Here is a 21,329-nt window from a genome sequence, read left to right as displayed (position 1 = left end):
GCAGTGTAATTTAGTAAGTTACTTCTGGGAAACTAAGATACCATCTGAGATAAAGGACAAATAAGCAAAACATGTTAACGGCCTGGAATCAAATAGAAATGTTTGATTTCCGTTTTAAAGGTATTACGAGAATAGCTCACCTTGGGTGTAGTTCAATGGGATATACCAATTTGGTGTTGATGTACATTTTAGTAAAAGGAAAGCATGGATGAAACTAGTGAATTGATACCTGGCAAAGTGAGCAAAATTAAAGTAATCAAGGGGGTGGAAGATTTGGATTTGAATAATTAAGGGCTTGGAAGTAAGAACATAGAACTATCCACAAGGTAGATACAGATAAAGGGAGAGCAGGAGGATCTTTTAAGTCCACATATGATGTTATTTTAATGTTAGCAAGTGAGGTGATCTGCAAGTGAGCAACTTGGGAATATTCAACACTCATGAGCTAGAGAAAGAAAGTGATTCAGAACAATAATGAGACAAGAGATAAGAAGGAATAAGATCTTGCCCTGTACAAAACTGAATATTCCATAGAACGGTTCAGTGTTAATAACTACAAGGAAAAAATTGCATCATGACATGTTCCTTGAGGTGGTACCGTGATATGTGAACATTTTAAAGGCAGGCCAATGTAAAACATGGGGCAAATATAGGAGGCCACAGTAAAATTTCAGCTGTTTAAAAAGTAAATCATGCAACCAGGACTACAGATATTGCAACACAAGACAAGTTTTTTGTGGTAATATAGGCACATCAGGGGAAATCCATGGTGGTGGATAATGCAGTTCTGAGACTGCTTTACATTACAAATGCAACAATTATGCCCTCTTCACCTCAAAAACTCAAGAGCCATTTTCAAACTGTTTACATTTCATATTTTATTTTTATTCTTCATTTTCTTTTAAATTAGAAACAAGTTACATTGAATTAAATTACAGATATGCACTGCTCTCAGAGTGCATGTCAGTTATAAAGAATTTACACTAACTACAGTACAATACTTCCATCACTACAATATCCCTAACATGTACTTTAGCCTCAGCTCCAACACCATCAAACTGTAGAGTTCAGATACTGACAAGGCTTGTTTGACTGTACAATTCAAAGCACCTGCTTGACACATTTCCAAATGCAGGTCCATTAGTACTGAAATGTGAAGATATACTTTAGTTGCCATCAGTAGAAATAGCCTGCAAGTATGGGGGATGCTAAAAGAATAATTTCAACTTTGTTCATTTAAATCCACTATTTAATATCTTAGTCTTTAGAATAGATGTCAGGTTTTTAAAATCTTTTCAGAGATTTAACTGTTTAATTCTAAGAGAAATCTAATCTCTTAACTAAACAAAGCACCATTTGTATTAGATTAAAGTGCTTATCAAATCAAAACTTGAAAAGAATTGCACTCGAGTACAATTTTGTTCCCTTTCCCTATGCCAAATCCCAGTTTTCTGTGATATTTCATTTATCAAAGCAAATTGGAGGACATTCCACAGGCTTGACTTTTAAAGATTGCTAAAAAAAAAAGCTAAAAAAATGAACCATTCTTCAGCCACTTCTTATTAGATCACAGCTCAAAGTGTTATGACCTGGTAATCAATAGTCATAAACTGATCACTTTATCTTTGGGTCAAAAATTGTGAAAAACTACAACTAATTGGTTTTGTCTTCCCAGATTACAGTTAATTGGCCCAGTTAAAAGTTTTATTTTCTTCTCAGACTCAAAATATGAGGCATTTAAACCAATTCCATCATTCACGCAATTTATCATTGTTATCTTCAGCAGCTTCTGCTTCACTCAAAAATTTACAATGCAGCTGGACCAGGTCTCAACCAACTCAATAGCAGAGGCTTAAACTCAAAGCTTGAAAATGACCCAGAGTCTGAAATCCTAATGAAGATCCCAGAGACTGCCACTAATAATATTTTCACTGATCGCTCCCTCCCAGAAAACCATTTTTACGTTTAGCTAAAAATGTTAAAATTATAACATTTACCCATTTACAAATATTGCCACTAAATATATACTGATATTTGGCTTTTCAGAGGAGTGGTAGCTTTCAAGAATCAAAGTTCCTAGGACAGCGTACTCCAAAACTCAAACCATTGGCTATGATGGAACCAATAGATGGAGTAATGCAACAAAGTTGTGCAGGGAAAACAGGTTGAAGAATCAGGACTATAATGTTGCTGCTTAATCTCTGACCTGCATTCTTTTGCAACATGTTTCCCACAGAGAGCACAAGGTTGTGGGAATAGCCCTTTTATTTCATGCATCCCGAACTTTAACAATACAGTTGGCAATGCGATCTCACCACCTCAATATCCTGCACATCACTGTGTATTTATAAACTTGGCAGCTTTTCACAAGATACTTTTTCCAGATGGCAATGTTTACCTTAAAATTAGCTTAAAATCACTGAAAGGGTTACAGATTTATTATAAAAGAACTGATTAAAGTGAGCTTTTCGGACTTAGGAACCCCAAAAGTTCACTGATTTTTCCCAAATGTCATATATGTTAAAGAACAAGCAGTTTTAGCAAACTGATGCAGGCACAGTCTAAAGCTTCAGTCTCACTCATCCCCTTGGTCTAAGCCATTCAACACGGACACATATTCTTAGCATTTGACTGTACATGAACTTTCCCCTCTCTTTTCTCCATCTCTCGGAATGTCAATGTTTTTTGTGCCTTCAGCTTGCATGCCAGAGACATGAAAATGGATTCCACATGGTCACTTTCTTTTGGATCCTTTGCCGATGTCTCAAACAAAAGCATATTGTTGGCATCTGCAAATCGGAGTGCTATGTTGGAAGATACTTGTATCTCATTAGTGAGATCACATTTGTTACCCACCAGGACCCTTGGCACACTGGGCGAAACGGAGTGGCTGTTACATTCTTGAATCCATGCTTTGAGATTTTCAAAGGAGGCCAGTTTTGTTACATCGTACACAAACACCACGGCATGTACATTTCTGTAGTAATGTTGTACCATACTTTTTCTGAATCGTTCTTGGCCAGCTGTATCCCAGACCTGAATCTAAGAAAAAAAAGAAATTATAGAATGATGAATGAAATAATTCTATAATTCCCCACCCTTGTCAATTTCCCCCTCTTTTGAAAGAAGTGACTCATGATGAAATGCAGCTCTAGAGATACCAACAGCTTCCAAATGACTGTGTTTTTACGTATGATATAAAAGGGAAATGTCTCTTGGGTCAGGAGTTGGGAGGTACAAGGTGGATCCGACATACGCACAAGCATTGTCCCCGATTTTCCACTTACAATCAAGGAGAGAGACAAAACATAACACCTACTGTTATTACACCAGATAGGGAAAGGGAAAGAAAAAGAGTTACATACTTAATAATGGGCAGGATTTTCCTGTTGTCGGGCGGACCTGGGAGCGGCCACGAAACGGTCCACCGCCCATAATCGAGCCCTGTCTGCGATTTCATGCTGGCCAGCCGGTTAACAGCCAACCAGCATGAAGGACGCGCTGAGAAGTTCAGCGCTGCCGGGGTGGGGTCGGGAGGAGTGCAAGCGCGAAAGTCTGCGCATGCGCGGGGGAGCGCACGCTCTCAGAGAGCTGAAGAATTGTACAATCAAAAAGAAAGATTTTTAAAATGTTAAAAACATGTCCCAACATAGAACTCAGTAACAATAGCAGAAGCATAATAAAAATTAGGTCTAAAATGTTTTTCTTTAATTACTGTTGGAAACCTCATCCCGCCTGTGGATGAGATTTCATAAAAAATCCAAATGCCGCCTGGCCAATTCGCCCGCCTGCCAACCGTAAGGTTGGACGGGCAGCGAAAAATTGCTTTTAATTACTTGATTAAGGGACTCAATAGGTCTCTTAACTGGCAGTGGGCACGCTGCCAACTCTCGCATGCACTCACCAACCGAAATATTGCGAGTGCGCAATGATGTCGGGACACTCACCTGACGTCATTGTGCACTATTTTACACTCGATTGGGTTGGGTGCGTACCCGCCAAGGGACGTAAAATCCTGCCCGTTGTAATCATATCCCCAAAGGAGCTCAAAGAATTCAAAAAAGTCAATAACTTTTAAATGCAGTACGGTTACATGGACAAACATGGCAGACATTTTACACTTAGCAAAGATCCCATTAAAAAAAAGCAAAGAAATGAAATAAAAATCAGAAAATGCTGGAGAGACCCAGCAGGCTTAGCAGCAAGAAACAGAGTTAACATTTCAGGTTAATGACCTGTCAGTAGAACCGGAAAAAGTGAGAGATAAACAACTTTTAAACAAGTGCTGAGCCAGGGAATTATGATTCCCCCACCAAATCTAATTTCTTTAGGGCAGCATAGAGGAATGTTGGTGAGGACAACAGGATATCTTTCTGCTCCTTGAATGGTCCAAGGGATTAACATTTATCTGAACTCTTAACTCAGCATGGAATAAGAATCAAACCTGTCAGGGCCTTTATAAACATTAGGTCACAGAACTACCAAAACAGCACCCTTTTTTGATGCTGTAAAATAAATAACCCTCCTTTAAGTAGGTCTTTCCAAAACATGCAACATCCCTAGCTAAAAAGTTAGGTAACCTTTTCCCAAACTGCCACCTTTACACCTTCGAAACCAAGATACAGGACAATGCAACCATGGCCAGGACTCCTTCACTGTGAGAATAATCTTCTCACCAACTAGAAAGTTTCTCCGCAATGTTGCATATACACAAGAAAAAGTAAATGGTTTCAGCTGCTCAACTTCAGTAAACATGCACTCAAATTCCTGACATTGAACTGAAAGCCTGTCAGCACTCTCAGTGTGGATTCAAAAAATGACGAGTTGTCACTTAGATGAGATACCAGCTGGAATCAGGGATGTGATACTGAATGGGCACAAGATGTGAACTTCTGTCTCACTATTTTCTGTGACAACCATAACATATTTTAAGTAACTTCAGGTTATCACACTCAAACATGCAGGCCATTGAAAGATGTCCAAGAGGAAACAACAGAATGTCTAACTACAATTTTTCAATCCCCCTTACTATGAAAATTATGCCATGTGACTAGAGAGTACCCAATGCAAAATCTTTGTTCAAGAAGGGATGGAGAAGATTAAACCACATAACTATAGGTCTGTTAATTCATAGTCAGCTTTGGAGAAATTTTTACAATTTAATAGCTCTACATAAAATTGGTAAATATTTGGTAACGCATGGGTTAATTATAACTTAATTTGAAGTGATTATACATTTTCAGAACCCAATTGATAAAAAGTCCCATGAGAGGCTTGTTAGAAAGATTCATATCCAAAGCAAACATAACAGCATGAATGGAAAATCAGTTGATAGATAGAAAATGGGTATTGCTCAGTATGGGAATGGCATACCCAAAAAGCCAGTGCCCAGCCCACTTTGTTCTAGATATATCTAGATAATTTGGACTTGACAATTGAGAACACAATCTTAAAATTTGCTAATTACACTGAATGGGAGATTTTGCAAACAGCAAGGAAGATTATAAAAGATTTCAGGAAGGCATAGACTGAATGCATCTGCCACGTTTGCCCAATTTAATGTGGATAAGTGTGAAGTAATGCATCCTTAACAAGGAATGGCAGAAAATACTGAATGGGAAAATGCTGAATGATGCGGATGAGCAGAGAAATCTAAGGGTTAAAATACATAATTCCCTGAAAGTGTAGTGCAGGTAGATAAAGTCATAAAAAAAGCACAATTAGATTTTAGGTTTATAGTGTGAAGAAGTAATGATGGATTTCTACATATCATTGGTTTAGACCACAGTTTTATAAAGTGTGCAGAATTTAGCCCCCATTAAAGAAAGGACATCAAAGCCATTGAGTGCAAATCAGAGCTTCACCAGACTGATGCAAGGATAGGGAAGGAAGTTTTAGATATGAGAAATGACTTGAGATATTAGGTTTGTTTCCAGAGAACAAGAGGAGATTTAATAAAGATATTTTTTTAAAGTTTTGATAGAGTTAGTGCAGAATTACTATTACTTCTGCTGCAGTGTCAGTGATGAGGGATCATATCGTTATGAAGATGCACTATACAGGATATTAATTTGTAATGTTATCTACCGATATCTCTGAAACCTCTCAACAAAACTGAGCCCTGTTTTATGGTCTGAAAACTCACCAGAAGATCTCATTGCTGCAAACTGAGAGTCCTTAGAGGATGATTCCAACTCAACACCACTGTCGTCGAGGGAAATGGGAATCAACCCAGCCACGCCTGCAGAGGAAGCGTTTCAGTGAGAAACCAAAGTGCCACTGTGGAAAGTGACTCTCGTGAACAAACATTTGGACAACCTGTGAATAATTTTTCTGACTTTTTTTTGTACTTGGCCAAGTTTTAACATTGGATACTCTGTAAAGCTTTATTTCTTATTGTGCATGTCTAGGGAAGTTGTGGGTGTGTTTTTTGCATAGTGGGGAGTTTTTTTTTGTTAATTTCTGTATCTTTACCTGAGTGAGTTTTAGTAATAAAGCCAACTCCTTGTTAACTCAAGGAATCTGGCTGGCTTAATTCTTAAGCCGAGCTGTACACAGTTAAGTACATATTGAATTTACAATATTTTTTTTAATTTAAGTTCTGTTATAACCAACACAGGAGTGGCACAGAGGGAGGAGTCAGCTCACCCCTACTAACCTGGTTGTAACAATATATTTAAAAATTACTAAAAGGAGTAAAGAGATTAGGATAAATTCCTTTTACCAAATTGATGGAGAATAAAATACTTTGCCAAGGGCATGATTGAGGCAGAAACCACTGGAACCTTGTGATGCAAATGGCTTATTTCTCTTCAGATTACTCCCAAATCAAAGAATCAAAGACACCAATAATATTAGTCGAGGTTGAGCTCACAGCACATCTGCTGGCCAGCTTTAAATTGAATGCAGTTACTTTACTTATGTACTGATTCAGAGCAATTAATCTTTAAGGCACATATCCCATAATTGCACCAAAAAGGAAAATCGTCAACTCCCTTGTGTTTAATTCACAAGGCTTGATAGAACTACACAAGATTATAATACTCTTTATACACAATCTGCAGATTATTTAAAGGCCTTCATTCTAATCTAGCAATTAACAGTTTGTTCACCAGGTTACAAAGTCCCTGTTGCAACTGTCACTGCCACTCTATCCATCTGCTCACCAGATTACTGAAAACTAAAACTAAATTTGCCAATGATCAAGCAGTTAGAGCATCACAAGACCAGCGATACAATGCATACAAAAATAAATACAGAAAGTCGGAAATACTCAGTGGATCTGTGGGTAAATAGAAGTAAGTCAACGTTTCAAGTGTTCAGCCCTTTTCTTGGGACTCAGCATCTGTAGTATTCTGATTTTCATTTAAACAAAAAGTAACATTTGGCCTCGAGGCATGTTAGCAAGCAGAGGTTTTTCCTGTGGTATTAACTGCCCACATAAACCAGATTTTCCATGCGCCACTGAAAATAGACTCATGACGTGGGGGTGGGCTACCAAGCAAATGGTAGCAACAAAAGACTGGTGGAGTACACCATTCTGCTGTATGAAAGTTTGACCTATTTACAGCACTACTGCCAACAGTTCTGTTGGTAGCGTACAGTAAATAAGATAACACACATACATCTGGAGGCTCCCTAGAGTAACTCTAAAAGCTGGGATTTTACTACACCTATGGAGGCAACATTCCTCCCTTTAAATACAATATAAATAGTACCACCTTATCTGGCCACTAATAGGCTGAGATGTTGACATTGTTCCTATAAATCAGTATTGTTAATGCTGTGGATGCACCTTTATTTTTTGCTGCAATTTTTTAAAAAACAGCCAATTCCATAGCTCCAAAAGCCTGGTTTATTATGGAACTGCTTCTTCAAACAATTTTCAAATATGAATTGGCCATTAGTCAATCGTCTCAGCTGAATGAAAATGCAAATTTGTCCAAGCTGGATGGATTTGTAAAATTCAACCTCACATCCCCTCCACTGACCATCAATTTTTTTTACATTCCATGTACAGGGTAAAAAATTTGGGGGATACTGTTGAAATCTGACACCATTACTGCAGAATGCAGAGCAGACATGGCCAGTTATCAAAAGGCTGCCATTCTAGTCATACACTACACACAGAAGGGTGCGCAAGTGGTGAATAAACAGAAACATTTGACAGAACTACTCACACTAACAACTACCAGCAGAGCATATGTCTGATAAACAGAACACAATCAAACACCTGAATAAAAAATATTTTCATCCCCACATTACCACAGTCTTCTCCACCCTTGCCAACCAATCTTTGTTAACAGCATTTTCAAAAGGGGATCAGAGGAATCTTCATGTTCATAGCTTAAACCTAACAAGGCCCCAATCTCCGATTAGTAGCTCAAACATACACACAGTGAGGGATTCCTTCAGTTGGCAGGTTAAAGTAGAAGAAAACAAACAATTTGCTGAGAAACAGAAAAAAATGTCAAAATAATATATTGATCATTTTTAAAAATATGTAATTAATAAAAATGACAAAGTGCCAAGCAGCAAAACTAACAACTCTTTCTTGTCTTTTCACTTAAGAAGCACAGTTAGAGACAGACAGACAGGCTAGGTCCCAAGTCCTGGTCACCAGGGAAGGGGGAGCAGACCAGGATTGAGCTAAAGAGTTGGGTTTAACTAACACTGACCTGGTGTTTGCCTCCGGTGGTGCACATGTCAAGTTGGCCTCAGCAGAATTCACACGAAAGTGGGTGTCAGAAGTGGGTTGCCTTTCCTGCTGTCCCGGCCTGGTGCGTGGATAGGTTTTCGGAGAGGGTGGAGGAGGACGGGGAGGGTGTGTGTCTCCAAACCGAATGTGTGTGTGTGTGTGTGTCCAACAGTCTTGCTCATAATGTGGAAAAATGTGAGGTTATCCACTTTAGTAAAAGGAACAGATGTGCAGAACATTTCTTAAATGGTAAGAGATTAGAAAGTGTAACTCTTTTCAGAGTTTACCCTTTACCATGTAACTCTTTCGAGTACATTCACAGTTCTTAGTTTCCGGGAGTGGGACATGAACCCACAACCTTCTGATTCAAAGGCGAGGGTGATATGATTAGAAAGTGTAGATGTACAACGGACCTGGGTGTCCTCATCAATAAGTCACTGAAAGCTAACATGCAGGTGCAGCAGGCAATTAGGAAGACTAATAGTGTGTTAACCTTTATGACAAGAGGATTTGAGTACAAGAGTAGCAAAGTCTTGCTTCAATTGCATAGAACCTTGGTTAGACCACACCTGGAGTACTGTGTGCAGTTTTGGTCCCCTTACCTTAGGGAAGATATTATTGCCATAGAGGGAGTGCAATGAAGGTTCGCCAGACTTGTTCCTGGGATGGAGGGATTGTGCTATGAAGAGAGACTGGGGAAACTGGGCCTGTGAGTTTTGAAGAATGAGAGGCGAAACCTACAAAATACTTAAAGTGATAGACAGGGTAGGTGCAGGCAAGATGTTCTAGACTTCCCTGGTTGGGGAGTCTAGAACCAGCAAACAATTTCAAAATAAGACGGAAGCCACTTAGGACCAAGGTGAGGAGATTTTTTTTCCTCAGATGGTTGTGAATTTTTGGAATTCTCTACCCCAGGGGGCTATGGAAGCTCAATCATTGAGTATGTTAAAAGCAGAGATTGCCAGATTTCTAAATACCAATGGCATAAAGGGATATGTGGATAGTGTGGGGAAAAAGGCATTGAAGTGGATGATGAGCCAGCATCGTATTGAATGGCAGAGCAGGCTTGATGGGCTGAATGGCCAATCCTACTCCTTTGTTCACTTCCAGTCTCAGGGTTCTCTTGCACTCAGTCACCCACAAGGGAAGCCAGGCCCGGGGCCACACTATTGTCAAACTATAGGAGAGGTCAGCAAGGGCCAGGGGTCACAGACACCATCAACTTGAGGGAGGAAGGAGAAGCCAGGAGGGGAAGCCAGGCCCAATCTCTCACTGATGGGGAACCAGGCACATTCTATTCAGTCAGTGGTTGTTCAGAACAACACCAATCTTTGGCCGAGTAGCCTGTCTATGGGGATGGTCCATGTATGCAATTGGCTGCTTTGGACATTGACCATCCAGATGGACAGGCTACTGCGACAATAAGCCTGGGACCCCCCTAGAGCATGGACCCCGGTGATTAGCACCATGTGCAACCCCCTCTTCTGGACCCTACAGGAGCCTATAGAAACCAAAACATCTCGTTGTTCCTGGTGCTTCCATATTCCATACATATCACCTGGTGGTCCAGAGTACAACACAGATCTCATAACTGCAACATTGAATCTCTCATTAGGAGTAATCCTGTGAATAGAGTTTTGGGTCAATTGACTTAAGCAGCTGCATCAGTTCATCTGCACGGAGATAGTACAGCAGGGAGCCAGGACAACAGCGTGTTAATAAATATCTTTTCTCTCCCCATTCTAACTTGCAATAATGTAAATCATTATCCAGAAGTGCAGCAATTTGCCTCCAACCTGCAGGTGAAAAATCTGTTTTAACAGTAGATAGATCTCTATGTTAAATAGAGCTCTAGCCAGAGAATCTCATGGCTTCATACAGGTTTGAAGGGGATCTATTTAACACTTGGTTATCCTGCTCACTTCCATTTACTTCTCTTTTTCTGGATTTTCACCACACAATACTTTTTTGGCATCTGCAAAAGGTAACCTAGAGTGATCTATTGGACAATTTTCCCCTTACCTCCTCAGACAAGGAGCTTTCTGACATAAAAACCTTTCCATTGCAACAATGAATCATTGGCTGATAAGTCTGAAATTTCTGCTTAAAACAAGATGTAACCATGTTTCAGTAAGAAATAAGCAAGTTGATTTCATTCAAGGGCTTGGTGATGGAATACCTCATCTGATATAGCAGTGACATATCCACATCAGAAAGGTAATTGGTTAATTCTTGATCTGCACTGAGTAAAGTGATCTCAGCTGGGGTGGGAATGGTGGGAATAGTTGGGCTGTTCAACTATTGGAAGGAGGGGGCATCAAAGCCAAGTCCAAAGCAGATCTCCACAAAGGCATGCGCTCTATGAGAGGTCATTGGATAGTGATCAGCGCTCAGAATCCTAGGTGATATTTTTCTCTTTCCATAGTCTCCCAACTGCATGCTTCCCCGTTTCAGTTGGCATTAACTAAGTCATCATGAAACAAAAATTAAACACCAGACTTTCTGGTCTGTGTGGTGCAGCACCAGAGTGGAGAGTGGAATTAGCTACTCAGCCAAAAGTAGAGCCCCTTCCCTGAGATTACAGTATTTTGGTTGCTAAACGCATATCATTTGTGATAAGAATATGAATGGGAATAAGTAACCTGCCACAAGGACAGTGCAGTGGATGGAACAGAGTGCTGTGACACAATGAGAGAAGGCAGTTTCACAGCTGTGGTTCCCTGCAGAGCTTTTCTCAGTACATTTTTGTGGCCTCTTGTCCTACTTACTCCTGCAATTTAATTTGAAGTAATTGTCCAGAATTAGGAGGGTGGATTTTAACTCCCAAACAGAAAGAAATGACAGTTTTCTCAGCCAGCTAATTTTAACAGCTGAGCTGCACTTATATCCCACCTGCCAGCTCTCTGCCCCAAACTGGCGACAGAAGGTAGCTTGGCCAGCTTCAAGCAGGTCACAATGAGGGGGGCTCACAGGCCTCCCACCAGCACTAAGGAGGATGAAACTGGGGTGGGGTGGAAAGAATAAGTGAGGAGCCAGAAGCTGGGGCTCTCTTTGTGGGGCCCCAGGAAGCACTCCTGTTCCTTCTGGTCTGACAAAGGAAAGTTTTAAATTTGCCTTAGAGGGCCTCCTTTTCTTGATAAGTTTTACTGACTGGGGTGCAAGCTGTAGGCCGTTAAAATGCCAGAGGTCCTACGGACATCAAGATTTCCATTGGCAAATCCCGACGGAGACAGATGACTGCTTTATTCACCTTAAAAAAAAAATGGACCTTAATTACTTAAAAATCCAGTTACTGCTACCATATTATTCAGCCTAACTTTGAGAACAAAGAGCTTCCACTATATTTATAGACAAAAGAGTTTTGTGTCTGATGAGTGGCTGACGTAGTAATGTTGGGTGGTTTCCCACACAATATATCAGTCAGTAAAATATCTGCCCAGTATGTGGCGCAAATTATGCAGCGTGGTTTAAGTTTCATATTTTCCCTATTTCTGTTCAGGAATGATCACAGTTTCCCTAATTTCCTGAACTTGCCCAACTCTGACTGTTCTACTGCACAGCCCCACACTACATATGAATACTATGGCAGATCTATTATCTGCTTTTGAAGCAAACATCCAGTTAGGATTGCCAGGCCCCGCAGATTATCTCGGAATTAATCTCCCAGGTGCTACTGTCAGTCACACAGGAGAAAAGTACTTTGATGTGGGGTTTGGACCATGTACCTCAGTGCCCAGTCCTCAATTCCTGCCTGACACCAATCCACGTCAAGCAGCAGTGTTTCTGTTACCAGTATTGGTGCTGCCTCAAGAAGTGCAATAGAAACCACTCCTTTTGGTGAGTCTTGGATTCCCTGGAGACCAGCTTGTTTTTATTTTACTGTGTTCAGCGTCAGTTTTAGTCCAGTGATGCTCCTGTGCATTTCGCTAAAAGTACTATATAAATGCAAATCAATGTTTTTCCCCACAATGCAGGGGTTGTTACTGACAGCACTAGAATTGCCAAGTTCCAAAGCCAATTTAATTTGGATTTGTGAAGTGAATTTAACCTCCTTCCCCCATTAAACAATGTAAGGTTTTTAATTCAAAATCCAATGCTTTATTATTTTATGATGATCTTGTAATGAAACTGTTGAATCATACACACTTTGTAGCTTAGTATAGAAAATGCCAAGTTATATCACAAGGTTATGTCTTCAAAATAAATGTAATGCAAAGTTAATAGATATTTTTATTCAGTGATATGATCTGTAAGGATTATGAAACTCAGCTGAAAGTAGTAACAACAGGACGTCAGGTATCTTTAGCTTCTTTGAGAATTCAGTTTGCCAGCCCACACACGCTTGATGGAAAAACTCTCCAGACTAAAAGCAGAGAAATGCATTCGAAATGAAGGGCGTTCTCTGTTTGAAATTAAAACAACAGCTGGTTAATGTTGTTGGCCTTCTGGGGTGGAGCAGGGGAGGGTGGTCTGGCACTGTTCTCTCAGGACCATCATTTTAGGCATTGCTGAGATGAGTGGTTTCTCTGCCACTATGGATGGTGGGGAGAAAAAAATTGGACAAAAGCCATTTCTTTCACATAACGTGCTGCCACCTTGTGCTGTCCTGCATTGGCTGACATCACCAGCCTTGTGAACCAAGGGAAGTGAGTTTGGATATGCAGCAAGCGGAGTGTATCTTTCCTGACCTAGTGTCAGGAGTCTCAAGGGAAATAATAACACTTGAAACCTTGAAAATTGAGCATTTTTTAATGAAATCTGATCCGACCATTTTCTTTCAACAGATTCCAATACCACAGTTTGATCAAATGCATGCAAATTAATTTATTTGACCCTTAAATGTCTCTGATTCATTGTTAGATCAGTGGTGTTATTAAATCAGACAAACATGGCTACCAATATAATATGTTTCAAATCAAATGCCCTTACAGTCATTACGTCAGTGCTGCTAGGAATCTGGAGAAAAGTAGAGCTTGGTGCACAGGTGTAAACCTGAAGCACATTCTTCAGCTCCTGGCAATGTTTTAGTTCTCAGAATTTCTCATGTGATAACTGCTGGCATGAATTCGGGAGTAAGACACTTAACTACAGGGGACCCACTTTTATAAGGCAAATCAAAAGCCTTTGCAGAATGTGGGCATGTCATGTGATCAAATATCACATGATCAAACCCCCAATGGCAGTTGCCTTTCTTTTCTCTTGTTTCAGGATTGCTGGTAGCTTTTTTTTTTAAGAAAAAAAGCTTAATTTCTCTTGTTCATTTTTAATTCTAGGTAAGATCCAAATTTTCTACACACTACTTTGACAGGATACAGCTTGAAAGATTCTAACATATTTTAGTAAGGGACATTTTACTGAAGCTGAAAAGGCGTAATTGATTTCAATGAAGTTATGTTTTATTGTTCAACCTCTATTATTGTCAACTACAGTCATGACACTGTCCATTCGCAGACAAAGGAACCTGGCAAGTTCCAATTCCTTATCAATACCATTCCAGTCAGAATCTCAGATGTGCACAACAATGACTTCCACTTTGTTCACCCTCCAGGAAGCACTTCATATCTGTTCAGAGTTTGTGACTAGAATTGCATGATACAGCATGTAATCACACCAAAGAGTTATGTCATTGTCTCATTTAGCTACATTGTTAAAGACCACTTAGCATTGGGGAAAAAAAATTTATATTCTGGCCAAAACTTAATGAATCCTAAGGGAACTGATCGTAATATTTGCAACAGTAACTTCCATCAATGCACCAGAGTGTTTGGAAGCTTGTGGTGGAATTCCCCCATAAATTCTCTTTCGAGAGTGTTTCTCGACCCCAGATTCTGGGTTGCATGTTCCTAGGAACGGGTGGTGGGCTAAAAAGCTCAAAAGAAGTGAATGCGTTGCAGCCAAGATTCTCCCACCATTTATATGAAACGTATTGTTTGCACAGTGTGAGTGGCCTTCCACCAATAGTCTATTCTACAAGTCAATTATCCATTTGCTGAAAAAATTCACCTGAATTCCATCAAAATGTCTTCAGTTCTCAATCAATCAAATATATGCTATTCTATTTGGAAACATATTGCTACAATATACCTAGGTGGACAAAACTTTAAGCTCCACATTAAACAATAGCAAGTACATACAAAGACCTCATATTCTGCCATTTTAAATCCTTGAGCTGCTTGCAATCTCAAATTTTCTGTATTGGGAACAATAATGTGACAGAAGTGTGGCAGGTTAAAGATGATGCTTACATTAAAAGCAGTTTGGCACGTCTTCAAAGAAATTCGATTCTCACCTCCACCTACATACACTAGAGTTTCTTCCGGTCCAGCTGAACACTTACATACATTAAAATTTTTGAAAAAAATAGAAGCTCAGATCATAAAATGAGACAGGGTTCCCTAAAAAGCAGGGTCTGGTTGCAAAGAGGAGGTGAACCATGAAAGAAATTGCACAAATTCCTTCTTAAATCTCTTTACTATCAGTCACCAGGGATGCATGAGATTTTCTGGAGCACCTACCACAGCAGTATTAGTTTCAAAGACACCTATTATGGCACATTACATACTGAAAAAAGATGTGTCGAATATTACACCTATCAACAAGATACTTGTACAAATAATAAACAATGTCACCTTCACTAGCTGTCCCCTTAATTAGGTCTGGAAGTATTTCTCCCCTCTTTAACCCCCAACCCACATCCATCATCCTTGTACTAATTACCTTGTAACTCTTTTGAGTCAAACAATTAAACTAAATTAACAAAATCAGAGATAAAGTAAAAGCAGCCCCTTAAAGGGAAACTGCAAAAACAAAGACAAAATTCAAAGGAAACTTACCAACATAAAGCCTACTGCACCTGTTATTCCCAGGCAGTCTCCCATCCAAGTACTAACCAGGCCTGAGTCTGCTTAGCTTCCAAGATCAGACAAAATTAGGTGTTTTCAGACTAGTATGGCTGTAGTGGCCCACTGAAGCAGGTCATACAAATCGATTGATTGTCCATTGATATCCCAATATCCCAGACAGTGTGCAGTGCCATGAATTGGTGGTATGCACTGATTTCGTATAAAAATCACAGTGGAGCTCCCTCAGTCATTCAGTGATAGGCCAGAAATGTCCCAAATTTGATCTGTTATTTGTGATCTTAGTATTACCTTGGCAGAAATCAGCTAAGAGAGCAACAATTGGCCTCAATGTCCCAAAGTTAAGGAATGAAAATTCAGTCAGAGCTCCCAATCCTGATCGCTATCCAGTACTCTTTGATCAAAGTGCATATATAAGCATATAGCAGGTGAAGGCAGGTTTGGACATCCCAGAGAGGTTCCTCAGCTGCTTCCAGTTCTGGTCACTACAGTTTAGGAAGAATGTGAGGGTCCTTGACAGAGTGCAGAATAGTTCCAAGGTTGAAGGATTTTAGCTACAAAGTTAGGTTGGAGAAGTTGGTGGTGTAGTTGATAGTGAAAAGGATAGCTATGTCTCTAGAATGATATCAATTATTTGGTTGAGTGGGTAGAAAAGTGCAAATGGAATTCCATCCAGATAAGTGTGAGGTAATGCATTTGGAGAGGGCAAACAAAGCAAGGGAATACACAATAAATGGGAGGATATTGGGAGGGGTAGAGGAAGTGGGAGACTTTGGACTGTATGTCCACAGGTCCCTGAAGGTGGCAGCCAGGTTGATAAGGTGGTAAATAAAGCATATAGAATGCTTTCCTTTATTGTACGGGGTATTGAATATAAAAGCAGGGATGTGATGATTGAACTGTATAGAATGCTGGTTATACCACAGCTGGAATTTTGTGTTCAGTTCTGGTCACCACATTACAGGAAGGACATAATTGCTCTGGAGAGAGTACAGAGGAGATTTACAAGAATGTTGCCAGGGCTTGAAAATAACAGCATGAGGAGAAATTGGATAGGCTGGCATTGTTTTCCTTGGAACTGAGGAGGCTGAGGGGTGACCTGATTGAGGTGTACAAGATTATGAGGGGCCTAGGTAGAGTAGACAAGGATGCCCTGTTTCCGCTAACAGGGGCACAGATTTAGGATGATTGGTAGAAGGATTAGAAGGGACAAGAGGAAAAACTTCTTCACCCAGAGGGTGATGGGTGTTTGGAATTCGCTTCCTGGTTTGGTGGTGGAAGCAGAAACTCTCAACTGCCCCACTGTTCAATGCGATCATGGCTGATCTCTTTTCGGCCTCAACTCCAATTTCCCGCCCTCTCCCCATACCCTTTCAACCCGTTACTAATTAAAAATTTGTCTATCTCCTCCTTAAATTTATTCAGCGTCCCGGCATCCACTGCACTCTGAGGTAGGGAATTCCACAGATTCACGACCCTTTGAGAAAAGTAATTCCTCCTCACCTCTGATTTAAGTCTACCACCCCTTAGCCTAAAACTATGGCCTCTCATTCTAGAATGCCCGACAAGAGGAAACATCTGCTCCACATCTACTTTGTCCATCCCCTTTAGCATCTTATATACCTCAATTATATCTCCTCTCATCCTTCTAAACTCTTAACGAGTATAGGCCTAAACTGCTCAATCTCTCCTCATAAGACAAGCCCCGCATCTCTGGAATTAATCTAGTGAACCTCCTCTGAACTGCCTCCAATGCAACTACATCCTTCCTCAAGAAAGGGGACCACAGTGCTCCAGGTGCAGTCTCACCAATGCCTCGTACAGTTGCAACAACACTACCCTATTTTTATACTCTATTCCTTTAGCAATAAATGCCAAAATTCCATTTGCCTTCCTTATTACCTGCTGTACCTGCATACTAGCTTTCAGCAATTCATGCACGAGGACACCCAGATCCCTCTGCACTGAAGCATTCTGAAGTTTCTCTCCATTTATTTCCTTTTTATTCTTCCAACCAAAATGGATAACCTCACACTTATCTGAAGCTAATCAAAATTTGTGAAAATGTAGTGTGTTCAAAAACTGGATCAACTTCACCAAAATGATAGTGTATATTTAGTGCATTTTGTGCACTAAATAAGTCATACCTCTCCTGGTCAGCAAGACGATGGAAAACTGACCTTCCCTCCAGTAAATATTTAGGACTCTGATTAGGGGTGGATATAGGAGCACAAGAACATTGGTACAGGGGTAGGTCATTTAATCCCTCAAGCACATATCCCTTAATACAAAAATCTATCAATTTCAGATTTAAAATTAACAATTGATCTCCCACCCTTTGTTTGTAGATGTGTTTCCTAATTTCATTCCTGAAAGGTCTAGTTCTGATTTTTAGACAATGTCCTAGTTCTACAGTTCTCTACCAGCAGAAATAGTTTCTCTATGTCTACCCAATCTGCTCCTGACTTAACCCTTGGAGTCCAGGTACCATTCTGATCAAATATAAAGGCAAAATACTGCAGATGCTGGAAATCTGAAACAAAAACAAAAAATGCTGGAAAAACTCAGCAGGTCTGACAGCATCTGTGGAGAGAAAGACAGAGTTAACGTTTCAAGTCTGTATGACTCTTCCTCAGAAGACTCTGATCAACCATTCTGACCAACCTACACTACACTCCCTCCAAGGTCAATATACCATTCCTAAGCTGTGGTGCCCAGAACTGCTCACAGGTATGGTCTAACCAGAACTTGGATGCCTGAAGCATGGCTGCCATCCTCTGGCATTCTAGTCTTCCAGATGTAAAGGCTAGCATTCTGATCGCTTTTTTGATTATTTTTCTATACCTGTCCACTACACAGTCTAATTATTTATCTATCTGCATCCCCAAGTCTCTTTGGACCTCCACTCTTTCTAGCTTTACACCATTTAGAAGGAACCTTCTCTCTCTCTCTCTCTCTCTCTTAGGTCCAAAGTGGGTGATCTAACATTTGCCTGCCCTGAAATCCATTTGCTCAGCTTTGTCTATTTACTTAATATATCAATATCGCTTTGTAATTTTATGCTTCCCCCTACACTGCTTGAAATCTCACTTATTTCTGTGTCATCGGCAAGTTTGGATATGAGGCTTTCTCCCATAGGGAGGTTTGAAATGAAGACATCACTAGAACGCAGGTCTGCCTCACATAGTGATCTACTCCTAATAAGACTGGCATGCTCATGAAAGCAAGCAGACTGGGCTAGTCAATATTTCGCCAATGGGGAAGGGTAATAGAATTAAGACGCCCGCATACACAAGGAAACACAATATAGTTGATCATGCCAATACATCTATCATCATGCTGGTTACCTTGATCGTTTCTCCTTCTATATTCACCGGTTTCTCTCGGAAATCTACCCCTATGGTGGCTTCGGTCTTGTCGGGAAACGTCCCTCCACAGAACCTGAAGGTCAGACATGTCTTACCGACATTGGAATCGCCGATTACAATAATTTTAAATATCCGCGCTTGCACGGAGAGTTCCAAAGATGATTCATAATCCGTGGACACCTTTTTAGATGTGAACCCCCGGGTCTCGCCATTCGCCGCCAGTTGATTTGCCATATTGGAAACCTCTTTGTATGATTAGCGAAAGTGAAACAAATCTTCATAAAATGATCTTTTCACGCTTAAAGGGATAAGGAGTCCTTATCCACCGATGAAACCACAGCTGGCCAGTCAAAAGATCTAACATAAAAATTAAATACACAACATTTGTGTCGGGGCTGAGATTGTCTGAACCAACATCGTTACCAGCAGGTCAAAGCTTGTTGGATTCTTTTCCAGCTTGAATGGAAAGGATTGGGTTGCTGATAAAACTGGAAATGTTAGAAGGCTGCTCCTTTTTTTCCCTCTCGCTCCCCACGCGTTGTTTTTTTTGTGCTGATTAATGGGGCCACGCAGTAATTGATCAGGTGAAATTGACGCAGTGATGGAGGCTGAGCGCTAGCGCCAGGACAAAGCACTGCTCACAACATAGCCGAGAGTATCCGTCACTGACAGGGGACTTTAAAGCTACATGTGCCGCTTCATTTAATTAAATATAAAATCTCTCTATGCGTCAAGCATTTTTAAATTAGTTTTTTTTTATCTTCAGTGCAAATTATATTTTTAATATCTAAAATGTTATAACTGGAACTGATTTGTTCCCTTGCAATTTCCTGATGAAAGCAGTGACTGGTGCAGTTCCACAGGAAGGGAATCCTCCTATGGTTGTCCAACTAGATTTTTTTTCAATCCGTGGGTCTAAACTGTGAATGTTATAGTCGTTCATTCTACTACAATCAGTATCATAGGTTAGCTGTCCTTACCTAAATTAGACAGATGCAAGTCCCAGCAAGTGTCAATCAACAGTGCAAACTTTGGTTGATTTTCCACCGCGCTTTATCATTCAGGACTCCAAGGTTATTTGTTGAATTCCTAATGGTGTCCCTGCTGAGATTAAAGAACTGAGCCCAGACCAGGAATGAAATCTGGTTTGCATGGTTTTGTATCAACAACGGCCAGCATTTAAATAGCGCCATGTACAAAACTCGCCAAGGCACCAGAGATACGAGGAAAATGTACACCAAGTCAAAGGAGAGATTAAGAGGAGGGGCCAAAAGCATAATCAATGAGATGAGTTTTCAGAAGGATCTTAGAGCCAGTTAAATGTTGCTTTAACTTCATATTTTTCTCTCTTTGTTAAGAACTATCATTCCTGTAATGAGAATCAGGCCAGGCAGCAACTGTGAAGAATGTTAGTGATAACATTTCAAATCTTTGGCACTGGTTATATTGCTTCCAACAACTTGTGTAACAGCCATAATTTGCTTTGGGATATCATTCTATTGACTGCACCTAACATGGAAAAAAATGACATGCAGTTCTTCTGATGGTATCTCCCTCTTCAGAATGGTGCTGTGGCTCACAAATCTTCAGTGTGGCGTACAAGACAGAAATTCTCAATAACACAGAAAGTAGTTTTCACAGTGCAGAAAAAGCAGATATCAAACCAGACCTAATATTACACCAAGTGGCATGTAAATACAAAAATAAAACACAAACAAAATCCAAAAAGACTGAAAATGTGAAATACTTAGCAGGCCAGGCAGCATCTGTGACACTTCAGGTCAATGGCCTTTCACTACTGATGTTGCCTGGCCTGCTGAGTATTTTTAGCATTTCTGTTTTTAAATACAATGATAATTGGATCTGTGAACTAAAGTAGTGCTGGAAGCAGTTAATAGTAGGCAAAGAACTATTCTGCACTGCTGCTATGAATCTATACCAAATTTTAAAAATTAAAAAATGATTATGAAAGGTAGCTTGGATGCCGTTTGGTATCATATACTGAGGATTATCTCTCTGCTTTTGTCTTCAAACTAAGTAGAAACGCTTGTGGAGTCATGAATATTGAAAGTAAATTGCCAAGAATGAAAGCATCCAGATGTCATCTTGGCAGAACGTTGACCTTTGAACTTTCTCCCAGCACATTTACTAACAAGAGCATTAGGCTTTTCTCTGAGGACATGAACGTGGCCCTCAACTCCCTTCTACCTTAGATGGAATTGTTTCTGTACCTAACTATTACACCACATCTGTGTGCAACTTGAGTCTGGACTGTTCTGGAACAGTGCATCTGAAAAGGAAGGATGTGCAGGGTTACAAGGAGAAGGTGAAGAATGGCACTAGTTGAATTGCTCATTCAGATAGCTGGCGCAGACACGACAGGCCAAATGGCTCCTTCTGCAC

General features: G+C 40.2%; 1 protein-coding gene and 1 pseudogene across 1 annotated transcript; both read right to left on the bottom strand.

The window, feature by feature from the left end:
- Positions 1-864: 864 nt before the first annotated feature.
- Positions 865-19,556, bottom strand: rab33a (RAB33A, member RAS oncogene family). The gene is made up of 2 exons (XM_078547057.1): positions 18,906-19,556; positions 865-3,042 (listed from the first exon to the last, which is right to left on the bottom strand). The coding sequence occupies exons 1-2, from the start codon at positions 19,158-19,160 to the stop codon at positions 2,602-2,604; spliced, it is 696 nt and encodes a 231-aa protein (XP_078403183.1). The 5' UTR covers positions 19,161-19,556; the 3' UTR covers positions 865-2,601.
- LOC144684106 (5S ribosomal RNA) lies at positions 15,540-15,658 on the bottom strand (annotated as a pseudogene).
- Positions 19,557-21,329: the final 1,773 nt, after the last annotated feature.

This window comes from Cetorhinus maximus, chromosome 8 (genome assembly GCF_964194155.1).
Source record: "Cetorhinus maximus chromosome 8, sCetMax3.hap1.1, whole genome shotgun sequence".
NCBI lineage: Eukaryota > Metazoa > Chordata > Chondrichthyes > Lamniformes > Cetorhinidae > Cetorhinus > Cetorhinus maximus.
Note: the sequence above shows the minus strand (reverse complement) of the source record. Positions and strands in the feature narration are given on the sequence as shown.